General features: G+C 34.5%; 4 protein-coding genes across 7 annotated transcripts in view; 2 read left to right on the top strand and 2 right to left on the bottom strand.

Annotated features, from left to right (window-relative positions):
• The window catches only part of LOC149958979 (CUGBP Elav-like family member 1), a 570,682-nt gene extending 560,558 nt beyond the window's left edge, over nt 1–10,124 (bottom strand). For all 4 annotated transcript variants that reach the window (XM_090166351.1, XM_090166352.1, XM_090166353.1 and 1 more), the window contains exon 1: nt 10,065–10,124. The gene's annotated coding sequence lies outside the window, so the exon portion shown is untranslated. The remainder of the gene's footprint in view (nt 1–10,064) is intronic.
• Nucleotides 10,071–13,162, top strand: LOC149958978 (F-box only protein 3-like). Its single transcript, XM_090166357.1, has 10 exons — nt 10,071–10,560; nt 10,620–10,709; nt 10,775–10,932; nt 10,996–11,110; nt 11,202–11,280; nt 11,896–12,058; nt 12,144–12,348; nt 12,543–12,658; nt 12,739–12,852; nt 12,930–13,162. The coding sequence occupies exons 1-10, from the start codon at nt 10,490–10,492 to the stop codon at nt 13,010–13,012; spliced, it is 1,194 nt and encodes a 397-aa protein (XP_090022483.1). The 5' UTR covers nt 10,071–10,489; the 3' UTR covers nt 13,013–13,162.
• Nucleotides 13,163–13,319: 157 nt separating this feature from the next.
• On the bottom strand, nt 13,320–27,027 carry LOC149958976 (uncharacterized). Its single transcript, XM_090166358.1, has 5 exons — nt 26,945–27,027; nt 26,598–26,873; nt 16,157–16,195; nt 16,007–16,019; nt 13,320–15,511 (listed from the first exon to the last, which is right to left on the bottom strand). The coding sequence occupies exons 2-5, from the start codon at nt 26,706–26,708 to the stop codon at nt 15,342–15,344; spliced, it is 333 nt and encodes a 110-aa protein (XP_090022484.1). The 5' UTR covers nt 26,709–26,873; nt 26,945–27,027; the 3' UTR covers nt 13,320–15,341.
• LOC149958977 (uncharacterized) lies at nt 17,883–20,537 on the top strand. The gene is made up of 2 exons (XM_090165109.1): nt 17,883–18,386; nt 19,575–20,537. Exons 1-2 carry the CDS (start codon nt 18,075–18,077, stop codon nt 20,493–20,495), a joined length of 1,233 nt encoding a protein of 410 aa, XP_090021235.1. The 5' UTR covers nt 17,883–18,074; the 3' UTR covers nt 20,496–20,537.
• Nucleotides 27,028–27,034: the final 7 nt, after the last annotated feature.

The raw sequence follows: 27,034 nt of genomic DNA, 5'->3' as shown, positions 1-27,034 counted from the left end.
TACAACCCAACTGATTTTCATAGTTATTGCGTAATCAAGATGTTTTCTCAGCACAGAGCCCTCTAGTGTCTAAAATATGCGAGACTTCCGCTAAGCCGAAATATCTGGTTTCCGATAGATAGGCGGAATATTAGGCTAAAATAATAAAAACTAAAAAAGTTTTTCCCGGCGCCACGAGCTCATGTTCTTTTTAATCACGCGTGATTCGCACGTGGGCTTCAAAACAAAGCCAAAGCGCCTCGCGACTCCAGAACGTCCTCTCCGATATTAGGCATAAATTTTTATCAAAAAGTAGTCTTCCAAAACGGTAAGTCGCGAGTCCAAGTCACAGCTTGAAGAGAGTATCAGTGCCGAAAAAAGGTTCGGTTAGAAAGTTAGCATTAAAGCAATAGGAAGTGTCATACTTATTGTTATTATGTTACTTATGGCTATACTGAGAAAGAATAACCAAATGGGGGAAGGAAATACGTCACTGGCGTGGCTTCAATAGCGTCGGATGGAACCAATGATAAACCGGACTAACAAGGAGAGTACCCGAGGTGTTTATTGCCGATTTTGTTCAAAATCGGGCGTAATGTAGACCTATATGAGGTATGAAATTTCCCAAAAGGAGACGTTGCACTACCCATTCGATTTGCCATGGCAACCCAAAATCTTTTTGACCACTTAAAACAAAAATAAGATTTTTTCCTTATTTTACCCAAACATTCTTACAATTTTACCCTAAATATTTCCAATTTACCCAAACTTGATGAAATTTACCTAAATGTGGTCCAAATTACCCATTTTGTGAAACCGAGAAAATCCCATGCCTTTTTTCCTTTAAGTGGTAAAACATTTTCGGTTGCCATGGCAAATCGAATGGGTAGTGCAACGTCTCCTTTTGGGAAATTTCATATCTCATATAGGTCTACATTACGCCCGACTTTGAGTTGATTTTTTAGAGCTCTAAAGTCGTAAGTATAAAAAAAATGAATTCTGGTTGAGAGCTTGAAGCGGCTCATTATCTATTATTCGCTATTTGCGAATTAAAACATAACTCTAATTATACGTTATTTTATTATTTCTTGCATTTACCAGTTCGCAGTTAATTTACAACAGAAGAACCTTATCTAATATTTATCATAAGAACTGTGGCAAAAAATCGCGATTTAAATCTAGTGATTTTTTCAATGTATTTATGAAAATACACGAAAGCTCTTTAGAAATTTCAATTCGGAGAAAATGCAAGATTAATTTAAACTATAGTTTTTGTTATCACTGCAGTCCGATAATTTATCAATTTGTCAAGAAAAACCGGCATAAAACCTTAGAAAATCAATGAAAATCCGATTTAAATCCAATAGATTTTTTTATTTGATTTTGTTTTTATTTGATTATACTTACGAGTAGTAATTAAATTTAACTAAGATTAATTAAAAAAAGATTTAAATTACCGGAGTATCCATATTTTTAATCGTTTTGTCGATAAAAACAAGTATAAAATGTTTAAAAACCATAAAATTATAACCGACTTAAAGTGACACAGAATCATTTAAAAAATACGGTACGCATATCAGGGAACTCCACCCCTTTCTGTACCTTTAAAGGCATTAAAAAGTCGCTAGATGACTAGGGCCCAGAGTGGTGCCTATAGGATTAATATTAGCCTAGCTGATTATTATTATTATTTAGACCCAACGAATGATAAAATGCCTTTTTTAAGCCGTATTTACGAAATTCAAAAGATTCTGGGCTCATTTAAATATAATAATTCGTATGAAATTATTCAAAAATCAATAATATAAAAAACAAAAGAAAATTTAAATAAAATAAATCCATTTTTAAATTATCTAACAAATAATCTATATTTATAAAATTTAAGGTATTTGAATGTTGGTAAATTTCGGAAATTATTATATTATATTAAAATTTATGGTTTTATAAATTAGTTGCATGTACAAAAATGTCTATAGAAATTCTAAGAGTCCTTTAAAGATTTCTAGATTACATTACTCTATGGCCAAAAGAAATTTTCCAAGAAAACTCTTTAGCTAAAGTCATTCTAAAACGTCTCTATACACGATGTAATTGATCTAAAGGTATTCAAAAGAAAGTGTCCAAACTAGAGAGATGTATGGAAAAAGGTTTTTAACATTAACATTTACACGCTAGCCGTGGGAATACCGCTGGAATGGGCGGAAAACAGATTGATCTATTAATTTCTATGGAAATGTAATTTGGATTTCGGGAATGGATGGATACGTAATTTTGAGTTCGGGAACGGATGGAAATGTTATTTTGGTTCGAGAATCGATGGAAATGTAATTTTGAGATCGGGAATCGATGGAAATGTAATTTTGTTTTCGGGAATCGATGGAAATGTAATTTTGAGTTCGGGAAAGGATGGAAATGGTAATATGGGGTTTGGGAATGGATGGAAAAGGTAATTTTGATTTCGGGAATCGATGGAAATGTAATTTTGAGTTCGGGAATGGATAGAAATGGTAATATGGGGTTTGGGAATGGATGGAAAAGGTAATTTTGATTTCGGGAATCGATGGAAATGTAATTTTGAGTTCGGGAATGGATAGAAATGGTAATATGGGGTTTGGGAATGGATGGAAAAGGTAATTTTGATTTCGGGAATCGATGGAAATGTAATTTTGAGTTCGGGAATGGATAGAAATGGTAATATGGGGTTTGGGAATGGATGGAAAAGGTAATTTTGATTTCGGGAATCGATGGAAATGTAATTTTGATTTCGGGAATCGATGGAAATGTAATTTTGAGTTCGGGAATCGATGGAAATGTAATTTTGTTTTCGGGAATCGATGGAAATGTAATTTTGAGTTCGGGAATGGATGGAAATGGTAATATGGGGTTTGGGAATGGATGGAAAAGGTAATTTTGATTTCGGGAATCGATGGAAATGTAATTTTGAGTTCGGGAATGGATAGAAATGGTAATATGGGGTTTGGGAATGGATGGAAAAGGTAATTTTGATTTCGGGAATCGATGGAAATGTAATTTTGAGTTCGGGAATGGATAGAAATGGTAATATGGGGTTTGGGAATGGATGGAAAAGGTAATTTTGATTTCGGGAATCGATGGAAATGTAATTTTGATTTCGGGAATCGATGGAAATGTAATTTTGAGTTCGGGAATCGATGGAAATGTAATTTTGTTTTCGGGAATCGATGGAAATGTAATTTTGAGTTCGGGAATGGATGGAAATGGTAATATGGGGTTTGGGAATGGATGGAAAAGGTAATTTTGATTTCGGGAATCGATGGAAATGTAATTTTGAGTTCGGGAATGGATAGAAATGGTAATATGGGGTTTGGGAATGGATGGAAAAGGTAATTTTGATTTCGGGAATCGATGGAAATGTAATTTTGAGTTCGGGAATGGATAGAAATGGTAATATGGGGTTTGGGAATGGATGGAAAAGGTAATTTTGATTTCGGGAATCGATGGAAATGTAATTTTGAGTTCGGGAATGGATAGAAATGGTAATATGGGGTTTGGGAATGGATGGAAAAGGTAATTTTGATTTCGGGAATCGATGGAAATGTAATTTTGAGTTCGGGAATGGATAGAAATGGTAATATGGGGTTTGGGAATGGATGGAAAAGGTAATTTTGATTTCGGGAATCGATGGAAATGTAATTTTGAGTTCGGGAATGGATAGAAATGGTAATATGGGGTTTGGGAATGGATGGAAAAGGTAATTTTGATTTCGGGAATCGATGGAAATGTAATTTTGAGTTCGGGAATGGATAGAAATAGTAATATGGGGTTTGGGAATGGATGGAAAAGGTAATTTTGATTTCGGGAATCGATGGAAATGTAATTTTGATTTCGAGAGTAGATATAAAAGGTAATATTGAGTATAGATCTTAAGATATTTAAACAAAAATTGTATCGGTGGTTGTATTTTTCTTAGTTACATTTGAAGTTTAAAAACGTGTAATATCTTGAATGGAGAACATTCTATATCAACAAAGCGTCTGCTAACACGTGCTACTTGTTTTCAAACGTAATATAGAGCCAGTTACCCTAGCTGCTGTTAAACCTGGCGACAAAAATGTGGAAATAGGTAATGCACGAAAAATAATCACCATTTCCAGATAGTTTCCCTCAATTTTTAACCTACATTTTTTCTTTAAGTAAAGATTTTCCATTGGCAAATAAGTTTAAATTCCTTGACTCTTCCCTAATTTACTATTTCTTGAATTACCTGATTTTGCCCTGACTTACTTAATATTTCTTAAATTACCTGATTTTGCCCTGTACTGACTTACTATTTATTAAATTTCCCCGACTTACTATTTCCAAAATTTCCCCGACATACTATTTCTTAAAATTCCGACTAACTTACTATTTCTTAAAATTCCGACTAACTTAGTATTTTTTAAAATTCCGACTAACTTACTATTTCTTAAAATTCCGACTAACTTACTATTTCTTAAAATTCCGACTTACTTACTAATTCTTAAAATTAATTGATTTTGCCCTGACTTACTATTTCTTAAAACTACCCAACTTACTTAGTATTTCTTAAAATTCCCTGGCTTACTTACTATTTCTTAAAATTCCCTGACTTACTTACTGTTTCTTAAAATTCCCTGACTTACTTACTATTTCTAAAAATTCCCTGAATTACTTACTATTTCTTAAAATTCCCTGAATTACTTACTATTTCTTAAAACTACCCAACTTACTTAGTATTTCTTAAAATTCCCTGGCTTACTTACTATTTCTTAAAATTCCCTGACTTACTTACTGTTTCTTAAAATTCCCTGACTTACTTACTATTTCTAAAAATTCCCTGAATTACTTACTATTTCTTAAAATTCCCTGAATTACTTACTATTTCTTAAAATTCCCTGAATTACTTACTATTTCTTAAAATTACCTGAATTACTTACTATTTCTTAAAATTCCCTGAATTACTTACTATTTCTTAAAATTCCCTGAATTACTTACTATTTCTTAAAATTCCCTGAATTACTTACTATTTCTTAAAATTATCTGACTATTTCAAACCCATTTCAAATTCCCTGATTTTTCCATGTTTTCCAGATACCATGGCAACCCTGAACAAAATATCCATATTACCATTGGTACCAAATTGTAAACAAAAAACTTTCCAATCTCAAACGCGATCAACCGATACGAACTACATCTACGCTAATTAGTTCACAATAGAAAGCCGACGAAAACAACTTGACAAAATGTTGGTTGACAACCAGCTTTTAAAACGGCTAAAAATCTACCATGTTGAGGGAGACTTTGTTATAGAATTATGCTTAAATCCTAACTCACAAAAAAGACACACACCTGTTAAACAATACACGTATTATTATTGGAAAACAATTGCGTTACGTTAGTTCCAATTCCAAATAAACTGACATATTTGGTTTATTTTTAGAAGTTTTGGTAAATACTTCATCTTAGTTTCTATAACGAAACTGTATTTATATCTGCTTGAACATTGTTTATACCGATATTATTTTATAATTATTTTACAAAAGTCTATATTATATATTTATATATATATGGGATGCTTAATATATTAAAAAAAACATTCTTTATAAGACGTCATCTATTTTGTACGAAAGAAAATATTTTGAAGCATTAATGTTTATTAGTGGCGCCACAGAATTATTTGAGTTTTGAGGGTGGGGCTAGAGGATCACATGTTTTAATAAGCTTTCTAAATGACTGAGTGAAGTGGCGAGAGGGGTGAAGCTACCAGAAATTCGGGACAAAATTTTCAAACGATTCGGTGTACCTTTAAGTGTTTTCAAAAAGTAAAATAACTACCAGGGCTCAACTAGTGTAAAATAATTACTAGGGTTTAACTAGTGAAAAATAACTACCAGGGTTCAACTAGTGTAAAATAGCTACCAGGGTTCAACTAGTGTAAAATAACTACCAGGGTTCAAGTAGTGTAAAATAACTTACCAGGGTTCAACTCGTGTAAAATAACTTACCAGGGTTCAACTAGTGTAAAATTAACTACCAGGGTTCAACTAGTATAAAATAGCTACCAGGGTTCAACTTGTGTAAAATAGCTACCAGGGTTCAACTAGTGTAAAATAGCTACCAGGGTTCAACTAGTGTAAAATACCTACCAGGGTTCAACTAGTGTAAAAATAACTACCAGGGTTCATCTATTGGAATAACGATTTTCCATGTTATTAGTTAGTTAGTGTAACTTTCTAGTGTTCTTTTTACCAAGACGTATTTCATTATTGACAATTCAAATAAATTGGTGGCATTTAGTAAAGTCAAATCATGAATAAGAAAACTTACTGGTGTTAATTTGTACACTTCAAGGCAAACTTTTAAATATTTTCTTAATTTTTATTAAAAAAATGTAATTTCCCTGACTTTTCTATCGACATTCTAATGCCCTGATTTTTCAGGTCTGTATGAACCCTGATGACCCCAAAAACCAGACATAAATAACAATTGATGTATTATTAAAATTGCAACTATTTGTAGAAATCCAACTAATCACGAACTTTTTTGTATTATTTTTCAATAAATTAAAATGATCGTTTTAAAAATTTAATATTTTTGAGATACCTGATTTTGGACCTAAGCCAGCAAAGGGGGGGGGGTTAAAAAGAGAGGGTGGCGGAAATTTAAATTCAAAAAGCAAATATCTTCATTTTTATAAATATTTAAAATACGTGATTAATATCTCCAGGTGGGTTTTACAAAACACGCGTTAAATATCATACGAAAAACAATTTAATCTATAAATAATTCAAGAACACCGCAAAAACTAGACCCAAATTATCGAGCTACGAAAATAAAATGTGCTTTTACTTGTAAAAATCATTTACCCGTGTCCACAAACAAATTGAAGGAAGTAATTTTCCTTTTAAAGTTCTTTTAGAGATTGTTGCTGATTTTTGTTTTAAATTTAATGTACTAAATTTAAACAACTTTTAAATAAATAAATCGATTTATTTGATTTAATTCATATTATTTAATTGATTTTGGTTTTCAATTGAAAAATAGACTTATTTGATTTAAATCTTTATTTAAATGGAATTTTGTTTTTCTAAAAACAACCAAAAATTAGATATTATATAAATCTAAATGTACTTTCCAAATACAAAAATCGATTGATGTATATTGGATTTAAATCTGATATTTATCTTAGTTGATTTTTCAATAAAAATAATAAAAAATCAATTTGATTTAGATCGCATTTTTTTAATTAATTTTCATAATTTTTAATTTATTTTTTTGCGCGCTTTTTTCCTTGGAAAATTTATTATTTTTATGCCGTATTAATCATTAAAACCCCCTTAATTCCAAAACTATGATTTAAATAAAATAAATCGTTTTTATTTAATAAAATCCTTAACCCTGCCTTAAAACAATAAAATATGAAAACAATATACTGCTACATAGGCAGGTGTGACCATGATTCATAAACCTGCGTCTATATTAACTTTCCAATATTGAAAATGCCTCGCGAAATTTAAAAAAATAAATAAAAATGGGAAAGAGCAAGAACCCACTTAGGTTACTGAGAAAGTTCGAGGCTATCCTATCATTTATCTCTCAAACGGAAACCCTCCCATTTTTCCCAATTGTAAAGCGCCATCTAGGATCGGTAGTTGCATTTTATTTTAGAAAATTTTGCAATAACTATTAATTTAGCTCATCCAATTTAAATTAAGAACAAATAGTTGGAACATTTTAAATAATTGAGTGACGAAAAAGAATTAAAAACAAATTCCCAACAGATGGCGTTAGTTTCAGTTTGAATTGCCGATAAATAGGTTCATGGTAGGTAGTTGAGAGGATCCGTTGGCATTATAGACGAATTTGACCCCTCCCCTCGCAAGAGAAAGGGAAGGGGAAGGAAATATGTCACTAGCGCGAGCTTCAATGGCGTCAGAAAACTTATTTGATTTTTAAGGGGAAAGGAACTTACTGTTAGAGCGTGAGGGACATTGGTAGCAACGTCATAAATTGTTTCTACATATTCTAGTAGGAACTAAATACATTTTTTGTAGTACGTCTTCCTGTAAACTCGTATGTTCTCCGTAACCTAAAAAGGTTCTTGGGGAACCAAATGAACTATACATGGCAATAAAATATATGTGGAATAAAATTTGGGTAAATTAAAAACCTGATTGGTCATTTTTGGGGATATAAAATAAAAAAAGATGTCAAATTAAAATAAAATAAAATAAATAAAAAGGAACTAAGAAACAAAAGGAAAGTTAGGACACAAAAATTCCAAAGGGAATAAGAGGAAATATAATTCTTTTTAAGAAATCTCTTTCTCTATTAACAGAATCCCAATTTTCCATCGTTCACATACTTTCCTTAAACCAAGGTGGCACTCTCGTCGTGTTATATTGAACTCTAGTAAATCATTTAAACGACTATATTTGGGGGATATTTACGCTAACAATTCTCTAGTAGCTAAAAAAAAGTGATACAACCACTTTCCATAAGGATATATTCTATATTAAAACACCCTGAAAAACCTATATATATATATATATATATATATATTTAGATTTTCTTGAGACGTATTTATATTTATTTAATGGATGTATTTCACTAAATAAAAAGTAAATAAATATGCTAATTAAATATTTTATGGCTAATTACTTGGGAAGGAAAGGAGAGTTTTTTTAAATTAAAAAACTATAATGGCAATTATTATAATGAACTTGTTAATTAAGTATGCAAATTTTTATTGTTCGTATATCTGGTTGAAACATAATTTCTATGCCGCATATGCTGCGGGGTAATAATATTTAAAAAAACCTATCAACAGATATTAATAATTAATTTTAAAACAACTGACAAGACCCTTACACTGCAATTGGTACAACTGCAGACTACATTCAGTTTTTACTCCAGTAACACCGTTTTAAAATTGACAAACTTGAAATAAAAAACTTAATGACAAGTATAAATATTTATTATAGCACAAATTGAAATCTGATAACTACAATTGATCGCAATTTCCAATATTGTAATATGGCAACAATGCAGGGAGTATAATCTAAATTGAAAAATTGTCTGCTAACATGCATCATGAATTGTTTATTAACTATCCCTAACTTTTAATAAACCTAGTGACAAGTACTAATTCTACGTTTATATCCATCTGATAGTGTAAAAATTGGTTGTTTCATATATTGACACGCAGTTCCTTTAAATTTATCACTCCTTGAAATTAAGTAGATTTTGTGCACAAGTATTAACTTTTAAAATAAAACATTTTAATTTTAATTTGGTAAACATGTGATAATAGTACAAAATTTGCAATGACATCCTATAATTCCTTCATGATACTTAAGATACCATAAATCAAACACTAAGACAGTAAAAATACGTAAATATTGAAATTGGGCAAATGGAAAATTTCAACTCATTTCTATATACATATCACCATAAAACCAAACTAAGCTTGAAAATCGAAGTGTCACTCTTAAATTTCCGTAAACACAACACTAAATTCCATAAAAACAATGGTCAAGAAGCCACAAGTAGGTATTTACTTGTAGAATGATGTAACAGGCCCATAAGGTATCAGGAAAATCATGGAAGCTCCGCTTATTTTCAGTTTTTACGTCTGACCAAGGCTTAGCACACGATTCCGAAAGTGAAATTGATACGAATATATAAGAGCTCACCACTTTTTGGACATCGCGGCGTATTTATGATTGAAAACTGACGTCATACTGACCGTAAAAGATATATTTACCGTTGGTAGATAACAGAATTCGTCAAAACGTGGCAATAGGAAAACACTTTCGCTCGTAAAATATTTACGGATGCATTCCGCGAGTTTTCGCGTTCAAATTTTCGGGCCTTGGAGCGGTTTTTTACGCGTCGCGCGAACGCACGGATTCGGCGGGCTTCCCGCGGAGACCTGGGGGAGTTGGGTGACCGAAAGGGCTTCTCATATGGGTCGCCGATTGCGGCTTTTTTGGCCAATTTAGCGGTTAACTGACCACTCGATTCGGAGCCCAGATAAGTCCCCTTATTGTAAAATACCCTAAAATGATAATAAAATGTATATTTACCTACGCCACGACGGACAAAACACACCACTCACACGAGGACAACAGCTAACAAAATGGCGATAGAAGCATTTGTATTTCGAAATGGAGATGGCGCAAACAACCGAATCTTACGTAAAAACGATTAAAAAGCGAGATTAATCCCCCGAGCGGATTATCGCGGTGAAAGAAAAGCCATATCGTCTGCTAATTTATTGTGTAAACAAAACATGTTGGCTTCTCTTTGCGATTTTTTTTATTTTTGTTTTGAGCGGTTTTATTTCATTTTTTGTATTTTGTAACATTTTATTTCCGTTAAAGCTTTTGAAATCTAATGAATTGTTTACAAACGTGTTTTTTATTCTATATTTAAACATTCGGTATTCCGTGAGCCTTGACAGTGTACGCTTAAGAAGAAAACCTTCTGCGGTCAAATATCGCTAAAAGTCATGATAGATAATTTACCACCAGAAATATTATTCAAAATATTATCGTATCTTAATTATAAGGATTTGGTACAGTATGTATTGTTTGCAATATTTTCCTTTTATTCCTTTTTGTAATGTAATTTGGTTTCAGTTGCAGTAAAGGAAATTTAAGGCTGAATAGGGAATGTAATTCCAATATATTATGGAAAAAACAGTGTCTAAAATATTGGGATTCAAAAGAGTAAATTTTAATCAAAATAACAGGCTGATTTTTTATATTTAACTTCTAAATGTATCATAATTCAGACTTCCTTCTGAGGAACTTACCTGGAAAATGCATTTTGCAAATTATTTTCTTCAAAATGGCAGTTACGTGGAGTGCTACAGAGATATAAAAGAGGCCTGGAACAAGATTATGATATTCATGTCCAAAAATTATCCCATTGTCATGGAAGCTATAAATGGTATAATTTAAGAGTTAAAATGTATTTATATCACCTCAATTCCTGTAATGATCACTTTTGTAGATGGCATATCAGAACAGAAATTGGAAGAAGCGGAAAGAAAAGTGGGCTTATCTCTGCCTAATGAGTTGAGGTGTTCATTCCGTATACATAATGGTCAAAGAATTACTTCAATGGGGTAATTTCAACTATAGTTGGTCATTTTTCAATTAACCATGGTATTTTTAGTGAATTATTTTGCCAATTATTTATATTAAATCATTTTTCAGACTTTTAGGGGCCATGTTGATTCAAAACCATTTCCGTTCTGAATCTCTACTAGACGTTGAAACAGCAACAAATTGTCAAGTAAAAGACAACTAAATCTTAGTTATAAGATTAAGAATATTGGTCCAGAATTAAGTCCATATAAAGAAATATAATATAATGTTTACTTTGATATTATCTCTTCGATATTTAATAAATTATAAACTAATGATAATGCAAGATCTGTTCCAATATTCGTAATTAACTAATTATGAATAACTTAAGTTTCTTAAAATTATTGAATAAATGTTCCACGTTACCTATAAAAAATTATTAATGTGAAAAATTTTACCTGCAAGTGTTAGTAAAAATTATAATGTGAAAAATTTTACCTGCAAATGTTAGTAAAAATTATTAACGTGAAAAATTTTAGCTGCAAATGTTTATAAAAATTATTAAATGGAAGAATATTACCTGCAAATGTTTATAAAAATTCACGTGAAAAATTATACCTGCAAATGTTTATGAAAATTATTCACGTGAAGAATTGTACCTGTAAATGTTTAAAATTATTCATGTGAAAAATTTTACCTGCAAATGTTTAAAAATTAGTTACGTGAAAAATTTTAGCTGCAAATGTTTAAAATTTATTTACGTGAAAAATTTTACCTGTAAATAAGTTTATAAAATATTATTCACCTGTCAAAATTTACCTAGACAATGTTTACTGGTTGTATCCCACTGACTGTGTGCTTAGCATCAGGAGTGGCTCAGTACTTGACTTTAAAAGACACAAATGGCATGAAAAAGGGAACAGTCTTCTACCCATGTGATGTCCATACATTTCTTGGTTCCAGACATTTTTGTGCTTTCATAAGTGGTATGTTTTATAGTTCCTTTCAGAATAAGTTAAAGGATGTTGTTGAATTTTTAAAAAAATGTTTATTATTACATATTACACGCAGCTAACAGTTACCAAGAATGGTTAATGACATTCGCAAAACAATTGGAAGCTGAAGAGTTTCTGGTTGATTCTCAACTCTATCGATTCCAAAAAGTTACTCAAGTTGAGGAGATAACTGATCATATCACAGTGAAAGTCCGCACTTGCTTCATGCCTGAACTCAGCTCCGTTAAACCGCCCAATTTTTTTCATACCTATAGAATTACGTGAGTTTTAATTAAAGGATGTATTTCGGAATATATTTTATGGTTATTTTAATCCTAAATTAGTGACCTTTTATAATAATATTGGCTCCCTTAAGGCAAAAAACTTAAATTTAATACAAAACCAAGTTTTTATCAAAATATCTCAAGTTTTAATGTAAAAAATCATTATAAACAATGCCTTCAAATTTTACAAGAATGTCAATGGCTGTAGATGCTCCTAAGCAAGAATCATGTCAACTCGAGACTCGACATTGGCTCGTAATCGATGAAGATGGTCACGAAGAACGTGTTGACGGTCCAGGAGTTGTTGGTAAAAATCTGGGAATATAAATAAAACAGTTAAAACTACTCGTTAGAAAATGAAAAAACCTAATTATAAAATAATACCAGGTGAATTTCCGATTATGAGGCCTGGTGAAGAATTTACTTGGACCAGCGCCACATCTTTCCGTACAACGTATGGCAGCATGAAGGGATACTTTACTATGAGGAACCTTAAAACTGGTAATGGGAGAAAAGAACTACTTTAGATTTTTTTCTGATTTGGTAAAACAATTGTGATAAACGATCTTAACAAACAGGAGAGAAGATTCAAATTGCTTGCCCAACTTTCCACATGAAATGTTTGCCTTACGTAACAGCGTCAAGTGAAGAAACATCTTGAAAAGCCAGTAGTAGCACGTAAATCTGTGTTCAAAGGAATAAATTTTTTTCTGTTATAAAAATTATTTTTAAAAAATAACAAAGCTCAAAAAACACGGACGCTAAACACACAATTGTACAAACACAATATTTTTAAATGAACTAATAAAAAGTGTGAAATTTTGCAAATATTGGGCTATATTTTTAAATATAAATGAGACGGGAATGGTTTTCAATACCTGCAATAGAAATAAAAATTTGATTAACTTTTTTCGCAATCTTACAAAACAATATTTTTTGTAAAATTTTAAAATTATCAAGCAAAAGTGTAAAAGACTACTTCCTTTATTTACAACTATAATAGGAGTCACAAGAAACACTTTCTTTTACAATTTGCATAAACAAAAAAATGTGAAATTTAAAATTTATTTCGAAAAAGTTTTTCGTAAGATGGAAAAAACATTGAAAGTTTTTATAATCAGTTTCGATACCCGAGTTTACTTGGTAGATTCCTATTTCCGTATTATTGCTAATATAAAATTAAAAGTATTTTGTTCTAATGGGACATTTTTCTTTAAAATATTACATCGATTGGAGATGGGAATAAAACTGGACCTTTTTGGGTTTGACATCTCTTCCCCAACGACAAAAAAACCCCTATTCGGAGAATTTAATTCGATTTTTTCAATTTTAAAATTTCTATATACGCTTTGTTTTTAAAATTTGGTTATTACCATTTCAATTTTACAATTAGCATGGAACATTTTTTCCTGAAATTTGTTAATTCATATTAAAAACATTTTACATAATTTATTTTCGATAAATCCAAAAACCAATTGCTATATTATTTTTTTGTAAACCTTCCCAACACTTTACTCCGTGTTTATGTTAGAAGTTTTTAAAAATCGAATAAAGAATAAGATTAACAATCGTACAAAAAAATTCTACACATTTTCCAAATTTCAGTGTCTTCTTTGTTTAATCTAAGTCTAAAACTCACTCACCAAACACACAATTAAGTCACAGGCTTATATTTTCTTTTTTAGTTGATGAAACAATTTTTCAGACCATTATACCGTGTCATCGTAAAGTGCATTTCATAAAAACGTAACAGAGAGAGAAATATATGCTACCAAGAGGTTTTAGTAAGAAGAATTTTTGTACATTTTAGTATAAAAGTCTGGAAAATGCTTCGGAAAATAACACTTCATTTTTAATACTAAAAAAAGGGAAGTAAAATACGAAAACTTTCACAATGACTTTTAAAATAAAAAACACGCAATTACGGATGAAAAAAAGAAATAAGACCCAATTAAAGTGCAGTTTTTTGGTGACCACATTTTTATTTTTGCTTCGTTCGCATCCTGCACATGAGAAGGATGTGGATGAACCGCGACACTAACTAATGTGATGATATTCTTTTAAAATATGCAAAAAAAGAAAAATACCTCTATTTTTAATCTTTTAAAAATGAACGCATTTTTATTGAAAATGGATTTAAGATTACATGAATTTTTCATATATTTCACTGGACTGCCATATATATTTACTAAATATCAGTGGCCAATTGGTGATTCGCGAAGTTAATATCTACATTTTTTTTTAAAGTATTACTTGGAATATAGATAGCGTGCAAAAAATCAAATAAAACATACACGACGTGATTTTATTTAATCCCATAAAGATATTTAATAGCCATCTTTTTTTTCAAATATTTTGAATATAACTTGCAAGAAATATTTAAGGGGTGATGAAGGGGATTTATTTTTTCTGAATTTTTACACTTTATAAAAAACCCTCGTCAGTTAACTAAAAATTTTTTGGATAAATTTATATCTAGAAAGGTAAAGTTAGAGTTCTTTTTATAAAATTGATGAGATGTATCTTTTATATTGATGATGATATATACCATTTCATCGAAGATTATTTTTAAATCTTCGTTTATGAAACAAAAAAATAAAGGTAACAAAGCGAAAAATTACATCATGGACGTAAACACAAAAAACTTAAAATGCGAGAATAAACTCAAAAAGCGCGTGTGGAAAAATAAGTGTCCCCAATCCCCTTTTTTAATAAATTTTGCTATTTCACTGTATACTCCCTTGGGTAATTTTTAAATCTTTCTTAAAAGAGAACATTTTCTGAAGAATTGATGACAGCTTTTTAAACGTGTCCAAATTGAGTTGTTTCTTTCAACCCTTCCCCATTTCTTGGATCTTCCAAATTGCGCAGAGTTTTGAGAGAAACTTCACAACCGCTGCAGTCATATTTTTGCCAGAAAACAAATACAAAAACAAAATTTGTGTTCCAACTTCTCTTTACATTTTTATTTTTTTTCGAATAGCACTATCTTAATGGTCGGCATTCCCATCATCTGAGTCATCCTCCGCACCATCTCCATCCTCATCACCATCTTCTTCATAATCATCTCCTTCGGGAACTACGTCATCATCGTCATCCCCATCATCTTCATCATCGAATTTCGGTTCGGATTCACCATTTGCCTTATCTTTTTCGCTGCCTAATTTTTACATCAATTTTGTTTAGGATCATATTCCTTTAGGTCAAACCCAATTTTTACCACAACCTCAAACCAACCAGCATTGTAAAAAAGCACAACAATTTTTTTTAACAAGATTGCGTGCTAGTTTTATAGATACTGGTTTTCCTAATTAGAAGTAGCTACTAAATATTTTTTTAACTTAAGAAAATGATAAAAATAAATTCCTTTTAAAATTTTGCCACCATAACTAAAAACATCCACCATCACCAGCTTATTTGAATTTAAAGGAAAAAATTAAACCCATACCCTAGAAAATACCCCTATTGAAATAGCAAAAACAACACGCTGGGTGTTATTTTTCGGCATTTTAAAATTTTGGTAGTAACTTTGTTTATGGATCAACCACCACCAATATAAAATCTAGGAATAGGCTTAAATAATCCAAAAGCGATTCTGAAATTTTCTAGAATGTATAGTAAAAGCGAACACAAAAAGGGACATAAATTGTATTACCTTTGTGGTCAGTCTGAAATACAAACCAAAAAACCAAGAAAAACTAATATTAGTTTTAGGGAAACCAAAGACTTTTATAATGATCTCCCAAAATAACAGGAGAAAATCTCTACATTTAAGCGAAACACAAAAATTATGAAAATGATAGACCTTTTGAATTTTCTGCTTCACATCCCCATCGTCATTAGCCTGTAAAAAGAAAAAAGAAATCTCATATAACGACACACTTAGGAAATAATTGATTCATGGTTAAATTAGTTTCGAACTAGTGGTAATATGAATAGACCTTAACGAATGTATTTAAACTAGTCGGATTTATATAAGGACACACTTAGGAAATAATTGATTCATGGTTAAATTAGTTTCGAAATAGTGGTATTATTTTCGCCATATTGTTGTGTTTTTAATCATATTTTAAACTTAGGGATAATGACCTATAAACAGAACGCCGTGTTTTTGCTAAGCTACCTGATTAAAAGGAAACACCGTGAAAGTTAAAAGTTTCCATCGTTTCAACAAGCACTATATAAACATTAACTTTCAGGTCCTGGTTCTCGGAAATATTACTTCTTGGCGATTTCTCTGAAGATGTTTTATTGACGAGCCTATTGCGTGCCCCGTTTTTGGCGCATTCGTAGATATATAGTTTTGCATTTTAAATAAATACATTCTTGCCCTTTCAAACAAAACAAAATCAATGACTTTGCAAACTCTAAAAATAGGCCAATTTTTAGCTTTATATTTTACTTTTATCAGAAGTTTATAAATTGAAATCAACCTACATTTCAGCACAAAAGTATTATTGCAACGATAAGAAAAATAAGCAATCATAGAATTTGTCAGATAACTAGAGTAAAATTACCTTCAAAAAGTGTCAAGATAAAATTGAATGCCCTAAATTTTTAGGCCCTTTTTTTAAATTCCCTGACGTGTGGCAACCATTGTCATCGATACGTCACCCGTGACGCAGCAGCAACAGCAAAACAATAAGGCCAATATTACTTTATAGAATGGTCTATAGCTTTTGTTTCAACTTTCTATGTTAGGTAGAGATTTAATGAACTATGCTTTTCCTTATGGTTAATATCTCTGTAATATACATTGGGGGATATAAAAACCTGGAAATAACCGCTTCAATAACAGACCATCTCGAAATTTTCTATAATTAAGATAATCCAAAAACCATAGATTACCGCGGTAATTTCATGGAAATAGTAAATTACCAATATCATAAGAGTATAATATTCTTATAATAGGACACTTCCTATTCTTCACACGCAAAAGTTTTACTGAGAGCAATTCACATTACGGCATGGACTATTAAAGTATACATTAATTAGTCCATGATCACGGGCTTCGTCGCAGTTTTGCGTCCACCTGCTAACGCATCATACGTAGCCTTGACAGCGCCTCGCTAGGGGGAGATTTTCTTCTTGTGATGACGTCACTCCGTTACTAGCTCTCAGTAAAATATTCCCCAAAGTAACAAACTTATGGAACATTATAGACTTATTCCAATATATAATAAAATATCGATTGGTTTAGTCCAGAGATCCTACGCTAAGGGAGATATGGCTTCAACAATGGTCAAATCACGTCAAGTATCTACTCAATTTTTTCTCCTTTGCTACGCCAGCGCCCCAGTGGCAGGGAGTAAAAACATTTATTTCCCAATAATTATCACATGTTTCTGGTTAGTTATACTCCATACCACTAGATGGTGCCACGATACGAGTGTACGGCCTCCCGAAAAACTTGCATATCTAGCCTTAGCGTAGCTATATAGGATCTCTCTGGTTTAGTCTAGGAAATGGTTGGTAATGAATTTTTTTCTGCTACATAGACATTTTCCAGAACTCTACTACGGTGATCGTTAAGGCGCGCGCGCGCGAGTGGGTGGAGAGGAGAGGTGGAGCGAGTCTATTATTGGTTTTCGCCTGGAAATAGGGGAGGTTCGGAGTCGACTCCCGAGAAATCCCAGACTTCCATTTGACGGAGCCATCCATTCCCATTCCGCGCTTTGTTCGGACGAGGCTTAATCCTACCGAGGTCCGAACGATTCGAAAAGATGATTATGAATTTGGAAGAGACGAGCGCGTTAACCGTTTATAACCCTATTACAAACCTTGTTATTACCAAGGACAAACTAAAATCTATGGTTCAAAACCGAGACGAAAGGATTAGTTTATTTCGTCCTCCCAATGCTCGATCCGATGTGTGGAATCGTTTCGCCCAAATCAAGATGGACAACGCGTTAACCCAGTACGTCGCCTGTCTGGATACCAAATGTAACGCCATTCTTCACTTCAAACCCAAAGACGGGACGAGTGGTCTGAGAAATCATAAGTGCCACCCGCAGTACGACGAATTTCAGTCGAAGGTAATAAATGTTAAAGGTGCAAAAGAATTACCGACAATAACCTACGATTCAAATATCTGAAAGGTTATATTTTTAAACGCCCTTTTCTAATATGGTGTCGGGATGTTCATTTTACTATGATATTAAAAGCATAATTACTGATGTGCCAAGTGACGTAAAATTGATGGCATACCAATAATGGATGCTTTTAATTAAACAGGGTTGCCACAAATTTGAGATTCAAATTCCCAGACAATTTTAAGAGATTTTCCCCGACTTTTTTCTTTTTATCGTAAGTTAGTAAATTTAAATGGACATATTTCAGTAAAAAGGTTATAGCAATGTTTATAAAAGCTGAACTTTCAAGGAAATAAATGATAAACAAAGAATTTTCCACAGATCTAGAGTAAAATTTCCTTCAAAAAGTGTCAAGAGAAAATCGAATTCCCTGACCTTTTACAAATTCTTAAAATTCCCTGACTTTTTAGACCTATTTTAAATTCCCCGACTTTAACCAGTTTTCCCTGACGCGTGGCAACCCTGTAAATGCATTATGACGCGCGATAGTGGAAACCAAAGCCCTTTATTGCGTCTACGCTTGACGTCGCATAGTTAATTGACGATTCAATAAAACATCTTCAAGGAAATCACCAAGAAGTAATATTCCGAAAACCCGGACCTGCAAGTTACTGTTTATATAGTGCTTGTTGAAACAATGGAAACTTTTCACCTGTACGGTATGCAACAATTCTTTCCTTTTAACCAGGTAGCTTTTTTGACATATTAAGGCTCAGGAAAAACACGACGTTCCATTATTTCAACATAAACAGTAACTTGCAGGTCCTGCCTCGCGGATATATTACTTCTTGGCGATTTCCTTAAAGCGGTTTTATTGAAGCGCCCATTTTGCCTTAAGGATGGTTTTCACTAAGGTAAAAACGCCACGACGGCGTACGTCGACTCGAAAAATTACCATTAGGCCTAAAGGTTGGTTTTCACTAGGATAGAAACGCCACAACGGTGAGAGTCGACGCAAAAATATTGCATTAGGCCTAACTTAAATTTTGCGAGTCGAGGTTCACAGTCGTGACGTTTTTAACCTAATGAAAACCAGCCTTTAGTTGAATATGACTGGTTTCCACTAACAGACAAAAATAGGTTTCCATAGTTGACTCGAAAAAACCTAATAAAAGACGTTGTTCCATTTAGAAAAAGTCAAAAAGTACGCCGGAAATTTTCTACCCTGGCTACGTCTTTTACGACGGCCTTCTCTTACACCAGGCTTGCGTGGCGGGCGACACGGAGGCGGCTCTCCGCATGATTTTCACCGAAAACGCCGACGTGAACGCCGTTGACTCGTACGGCCAAACGCCGTTGCACTACGCCTGCAGAGGGGGCAGTTACTCCATCGTGGAGGCGTTGTTGGAACGTGGCTGCGACGTCAACCACGAGTCTTCGCGCGCCAACGGGCAAGAACGTCGACCCTTGGACATCGCCGTTAAATACGAACACACTCATCTTGTGGACATTTTGAAAGAACGCGGCGCCATCCGCCTCAAATACGAAGACACAGACACCCACGAAGAGGAACCGGAGAGATCCTTTCGCGAAGTGGCTTCCAAAGGGTCCGTGGACCTGGTACAAGAACTCCTTACCGAAACCAACGTGGACGTTAACTCCACCAACGAGGACGGCAGTAGCGCCTTGCACGAAGCGTCCTCGAACGGCCATTTGGACACCATTCGCGTTCTAGTGCACGCGGGGGCTAACGTCAACGCTACGGATAGTATGGGAAATAACCCTTTGCACCTCGCCTGTTTGGCAAATCAGAGGGAAGCCGTGATGCTTTTGCTTCGATACGGTTGCGAAACGATGGTTAGGAACCACGAAGGAAGAACCCCCTTCGATATCAACCCGGAATTGGACGTTGGCCGGCTGATTGGTCGGGAGTTGAACGAATTGACGCGCAAATTAATGATCAAATCGGAGCAATTGGACACGCTGAGGTCGGTCAAAAGAAAACACGACATGGAAATGACTTCGGAAATTAAACGGTTGAGGTCAGAGACGGAACGTTTGCAAACGAGAGTGGAGCAAATCGAACACCCGGAGGAGACGAGCCTAGTTTAAACGCTTAGAATTAAGGGTAATCTACCAAGCGCCTTTGTATATATTGAAGAGTTATTAAATGTTTCATTCATTAACCAATGTTTTTTCGAAGGTAATAGTAATAATAATTATCAGCTAGTCTAATACCCAAGGCACCACCTTAGGCCCAAGTCATCTAAAGACTTTTATTGCCTTTAATCTGATAATGAGAGTAACCCATGAGGCATCAATTAATTTAAGATATGGGTAATACACGAGGTTAATTTAATACAATTAGGCTAACTCACGAGGTTAATTTAATATAATAAGGGTAACTCACAAGGTTAATTTAATATAATTAGGGTAACTCTCGAGGTTAATTTAATATAATTAGTTTAACTCTCGAGGTTAATTTAATATAATTAGTTTAACTCATGAGGTTAATTTAAGATATAAGTATTTCATGTGGCATGGCGCCTCATCGGAGATTTGGGTATTTCAAGAGTTATCTGATATTTAGGTATCTCATGAGGTACAAAAGTTATTTATAATAGTTGATTTTATAAAATAAAAAGTGGTCTTGCCCAACTTGTTAAAATGTTGCTCTTACGTCACAAGACCCAGCTTTATTAGTGTATTCTTCGCACGAGCGATTTGCATGCGCTCTAGAAAAAGCTATATTCCTTGCGACTGTAGCGCGCGCTAGTAGGCTTGTCAAAGTAAGAGACTGTGACGTAAGAGCAACATTTCAACAAGAAGGCCACGTTAGTTTATAAAAAGAACTATTGTAGGTCATGAAGCAGCAGTATATCAAGATTATATATTAGTATAATGGTAATGGATCAGACACCAAGGTTATTTTAAGATTATAAGAGTAACTCATGAGGCGGTACAGGCGCTAAGATTATTTAATAAAGGAAACCGATGAGGCGCCGAAGATAATTTCAGATAATTAGGTAGCGCATGAGGTGCCAAGGTAATCCGAGATAATATTGACAGTGGCGTCGCTAGGGGGGGGGGGGCGTTCTGCCCCGGGTGCCACCCAGTTTGGCGATATTTGAGGGTGACACCCGACCGTGAAAACACACTATAGAGACTATTAAGTAGCCCACCATGATATCCGCCCCGGGTGTCACCCATGCTAGCTACGCCACTGAATATTGATAGTCCATGTGAGACAAAGACTAGCCCCCGAGGCGGCAAAGCGCAAAGGTTATTTAACGTTACAAAGGTTAAGGGTGAGGCGCAAGGTTGACCGAGATAATATTGTTATACAATGAGGCGGCAAAGAGCCTAAGTTATTTGATAAGCGATGAGGCGCCAACGTTTATATAAGATATGGATAGCCTATGAGGCGCTTAACTAATTTTCGGTATTTCTAGTCGAAGCTATTCTACCATACAGCGTAGCTGCACGGCCCAAGTTGGACTCGGGCTCAACCCAAAAATTTTACCCTAAAAACGCTTAAGTGCTCGTCTATGGCTCAATGTAAGGAAAAATATCATACAGGCTCAGCTTAAACGACACATTTTGAAAAGGCTCGTCTCGGACTCGTGTTAAATTTTATTTTCATGTGGACATGTTGTCCATGTGCGGACTTACCTCGGTCTCATTTGTTTTTTATTTTTTTTGAGCTCAATTTTCTCAAGTTAACAAATTTGGGCTTGTCTAGGGCTCTTCTTACCTAAACAATTCGTTTAGGACTGGTCCTGGTCGGTCCTGGTCGCAGACTAGGGCTCGGAATAAATATTAGGGGGATCCGAGCGGGGGGAATCACTCGTTTTGAGTATGGCGCCTAGTATTTCGTAGTTTTAACAGTGTGAAACCATCGAACGCATTAGGTCATTTTGGGACATGCGTGAGCAATGAAAAAGTAATAAATGTAATCTAATGTAACAGACTACGAAAATTTACGTGACATATTCAAGATACCTCCTATTTTTTGGCCAATTTCTATTTGCTTCATTCGCATAAAAACGTTACCCGCTCTCCCCCCCCCCCCCCCAAAAGTACCTCCCTAAAATTTTTCACGTCATCGAAGTTCCTGAATCAGGACCAATGAAATGAGAGTGACTCCCTTAGCCATGCGCAGAAGCCGGAAGACGCAAAAAGAAAGGGACGCATAAACATTTCTTTTTGTGTCATTCTTTGCGTACGTGTATATCCATTTTTGATACGTCTCGTTCGGGGGCGCTAGCGAAAGCCTTCCCCCTCCTCCTTCTTTACGAAAGGCGCCATTTTCGCGTCCGTCCTTGGCGTTGCTGGTAGCGCCACGATACGGCCATTTTCCAAAATGAAATCTGTTCGATCCATCGAGAGAGAAAGCCGAGAACCGGAGAAGGAAAACATCGCTTGCGTCTCTCGAACGCGAAGGTCATATTAGAAAACGCGAGAGAGGCAGACATCTTGGAACAAACCGAAAAAGGTTTTAATGGCGGATTCCGAGTTTTTTTTGTCATCTAATAATTAAAATCGAGGCATAAAGCCGCATAATTAAATTAATGCGCATCTTTAATTCAAATAAACGGATATTAACTTGCAAATAAAACAACGGATTATTACCAGGTGCATAGTTTTTCATTTATACTATTGCTTTAATTATGAAGTTTTTATCCTAAAATAAAGCTATAAATATAATAATTTATAAAATAATAATTATTTCCAATTTAAATTGCTATTTTATTATTTAAAGTTAGGCCTATTTATTTTTCGCCTTGATTTGAATGGGATAAAATGGCGGTTTTAAAGAACAGAGGGCGTACTTGTCGGTTTTGATAAACACGTTATCAAGAAATCAACTAACAGGAAACCATTTTAGGTAGGAGATTTATAACTTTTCTTTTTTTTTCATTCCTTGGCTATTTTCCTTATCAAAATGGCGGTCTTTTCGGTAAAAACGACGCCATGTAGTTATAATATTTGTGGAGGCTTACATAACGGGATTGTAGTATCTATCCAGTAAAAGGAAGGCTTCCCGTCACTTTAAGCTGTTACTGAAGACATTTTTGATAAAGCGTGCGTTCGCCTACGTAGCTGAAAATCCAGGTTAAATTGCCGGCATTTAATAAAACGACGGATAGCCCCCTTTTCCAGTGTCGACCCCCGACGGAGGGCAAGCTAACAAAAGAGATTCACTGTTTGTCGGCGACAGAGGGCGTTAACTAAGTATGAAGACGGCCGCGTTCGCACAAGCCACAAATTAATAGCCCAATAAATTTGGAATGTCTAATTATAATGTTTAATACGATTATGTAAACGTAATTCCTCCTAAATTTGTTGAAAATCCGCCAAAATATTTAGAAAATTTTATAATTCACAAGATTTTTTTTTGGCTTCATGCCTTAACAGAACAGGGCTCAATTTGGGGACATGGTGATAAACTAAAAACTATGTCGCTATGGTAACATAACTTTTAAAGATTCTTCGACCGTATTTATTTCACCCGCCGTTAGCTACTATGGCAAACGAAAAAATCATTTTGACTATTTTTAAAACTGAATATTTATGACAAACCTTAAACGCGGAAATATTTATTTTAGAAGGATAGCTTAATAGATAATAACGTCTGCAAATTGACATTACATAACTGCTCTCATCTGATAAAAACGAACAGCCTTGAATTGCAGACTAGTCTGCTGACAAGAGTTCAAATACTTCCAAAGAGATAAACTTTTTAAATATTTTGCGCAATTCCACAATTTTATTTGAAGTTACTATGGTAAACTGCTAGTAATAATATTTATAATTTGATAAATCAAATAATGGCTTTTAAACAATGCATTTATCAAAAGGAATATCTAAAATTTGTCTACAAACAAGAACAATGACTCTTAGAAACGTTAAATTCGTTAATAAAGCACTTTTAGTTAGGCTTAGGTAAAAGTAACTATAAAGGCTAATAATTTACACGTTTCGTCTTTGACCGTTAAATTCTTCTCCGATTGGGGCGGGAAACATTCCTGGCAGTTTCGCCAATGTTTACATTAGTTAACAGTGTAACCCCTCAAAAAATACCGACATTCTAAATTCTACCATCACCCCCTGTTGCCAATCGCCGCCTTCTAAAAATAAAATACAACCCCAATCTTGTCTTTCTCGCGAAGCCTTGCATCTTGAAATCTCGTCTGCTAAAAGGAACTCAAGGAGAGCGAAAAAATGTCAAGATCTAAAAGGTTTTTTCAACTCCCTCCGCACGCGCGAGCGGGTCCGCACGTGGGACCTCGTTGAAGCGCGCGCGCGCGAGAGAGAGATCTTAACTTACTGTAGCTTCATTCTATTAATCACGTGCCCGCGATAGAATAGGGGGGATTCATTCTATTAATCACGTGCCCGCGATAGAATAGGGGGGGATTCATTCAAATAATCACGTGCCCGATATAGAATAGGGGGGGGGGCAAGGGGGGAACTAAAATTATCACTGTAAAAAAACGGAAGAGCTCGCAGTCCCACGCGCTCAAAAATGTTAATCTTCGTTATGGTAACAGCCGGAGTAGCGCGTGCCAAAAAACTTCAGTTGTCATAGTAACCGACAGGAAGAAGAAAAACCGCGTTTTCTAGGAACTTTAAACGCCTATTCCCCGTTTCTCTTACGAAGTATTTTTAAGCGATTGCATTTCTATTAATTATTCTACTTGATCGCGCGGGTATTTTAGCGGAAATAAAACTATCTTAAAGATTCGAAACTAAAAAACTTAAACCTAAGAAAACTCCGTAGCGGAGTTTGTGTCTCTTTGAGGTTTATTGTCACGAAACCAAAAAATCGTTAAAAAACCAATCCTTTTTTAGTTTTGCGGGGAAGGAGTAAAATGGCTTCCAACCCCATCTAACAATTCATGAGCGGTTTAAACATTTAGCAGTGAAAACAGCTATTTCAATTGATCATCGGAAATTGATATGTTGGTTGGTTTTTCCCTAACCTTCCTTACTCGCCTCTAAAGTAGAATCAATAAAATTTTCATTTCCTCGCGGGCAATCGTGGGGGTTTTTTTAGCTTCATACGACGCTAGTTTAAATACGAACGATTTGCATAATAATTCACGGGGGGGGCGGGGGAACAGAATCGTCTCCTATACGCTTCACGGAGCTTAAACTAACGATAAATAATTTTTTAATAAAAGCGAATGTTGACGAATTTCCCCTTGAAGTAAGCTTTCATATAATACAAACGGCGCAAAGAAAAAAATCTATAATTATTTGACCTATAACATTACGCGAGTAAAAATTCAAAACTGAACATTACGACAGATAAGGCGGGAAAATATTTATCAAGAACACGGCTGTGTTTCATTGTAGTACGGAATGACCTCGGGTAACCCCGATTTTTAGGCAATTTAACTGATAAGATCGCTAGTTCGAAACGAGGGAATGGGGACCCAACGCAACACCTGACAATCAACAGGTGCGAAGGGGAAATCTTAATAGGCTAAATGACCTTTTGAAACGGTCAAACAAGGCGAAATTACCCGGCGGAAATGAGTTACAAGCTAGCGGCCGTCTAGGTGGGTGCCGACGGTGAGGGGGTTTTTCTTCTGGCACGCTAGACTTAACACGGACCTCCCGACGGGGGAAAATGTTAAGCGGCCGGCTCCGGCGTTCACTCACCGTCAAGAAAAAACCCCAAAAGTAGGCCCCCCTATAACAAAAACTATAAGGGAAATGTTATCCAAAATGATACGCAAAAAAGGCGCCAAAATGGATTTCGGGATTTATACCCAAAAATTGCATTACAATTCAACAATTGACCCTTTAAAAAGTGAAACTTAAGCCGCGCTATAATGGGGTTGACATTGTTTCCTATTTTCGTATCGTTTGATTGAAAACGCGCTGTCAAAACAATCTAAATTGGATCGCTAATTTAAATTAAAAAAAAACGTGTAAAAGCTAAAATATAAACCTAATATACCGTACCAACAACACAATATATTACAATTTTCGCATTTTCGACAGAGAAATCAACCAAAAAGACATGACGCGAAACCGGTAGTTTCTACGGCTTACGGGAGAATCTACCCATTCGGCGGGAAAATGCCCCGGTAATGTACTACTGGACGGCCGAGAGAGGGGCTACAGTAACCCGCCGACTGGCCGTCCAATGCCGGCACGCAAACATTAGCGACTTTTAGGTAAAGATGGTATGGTTCTTACCTCGGACGCCGATCTTTTGTGAGGTGACGTATCTGATTTGGCATCTCCCGCTGACTTTTCCTTTTCTTGGTCGGGCCTTTGCGTTGCTACTTCGGACTTTTCGGAACTCATTTTGAGATAAATGTGTTTTGCCGGATTTTTACGGAGACACGACTTCGTTACTCGCCTTTGTTCAAATTCGTAAAAATGGCGCGTGGTGGCTCGAAGCTTTGAAATAGCGGCGACTTATTTTTTCCAAATGAGACGCTAATAGGACTCTGTTTCGCTGAATTAGGCCTAATTTAAAGATAGGGATATTAGTTTGAACTAATATTACGTCTAGGAAGTCTAATTTAATTCTACGTTACCCGGTAAAAATTCAAGTTCTCGCTGTTGTGAAACTAGAGAATGGAAAAATCGATTGTCGGCGTCGCTACTGGATGGCGTTGTATTCGGTG

The sequence above is a fragment of the Leiobunum rupestre genome, chromosome 2 (assembly GCF_980474605.1).
Source record: "Leiobunum rupestre chromosome 2, qqLeiRupe1.1.hap1, whole genome shotgun sequence".
NCBI classification, from domain to species: Eukaryota; Metazoa; Arthropoda; class Arachnida; order Opiliones; family Sclerosomatidae; genus Leiobunum; species Leiobunum rupestre.
The sequence above is the reverse complement of the archived record's forward strand: the minus strand, read 5'-3'. Positions and strand labels throughout refer to the sequence as shown.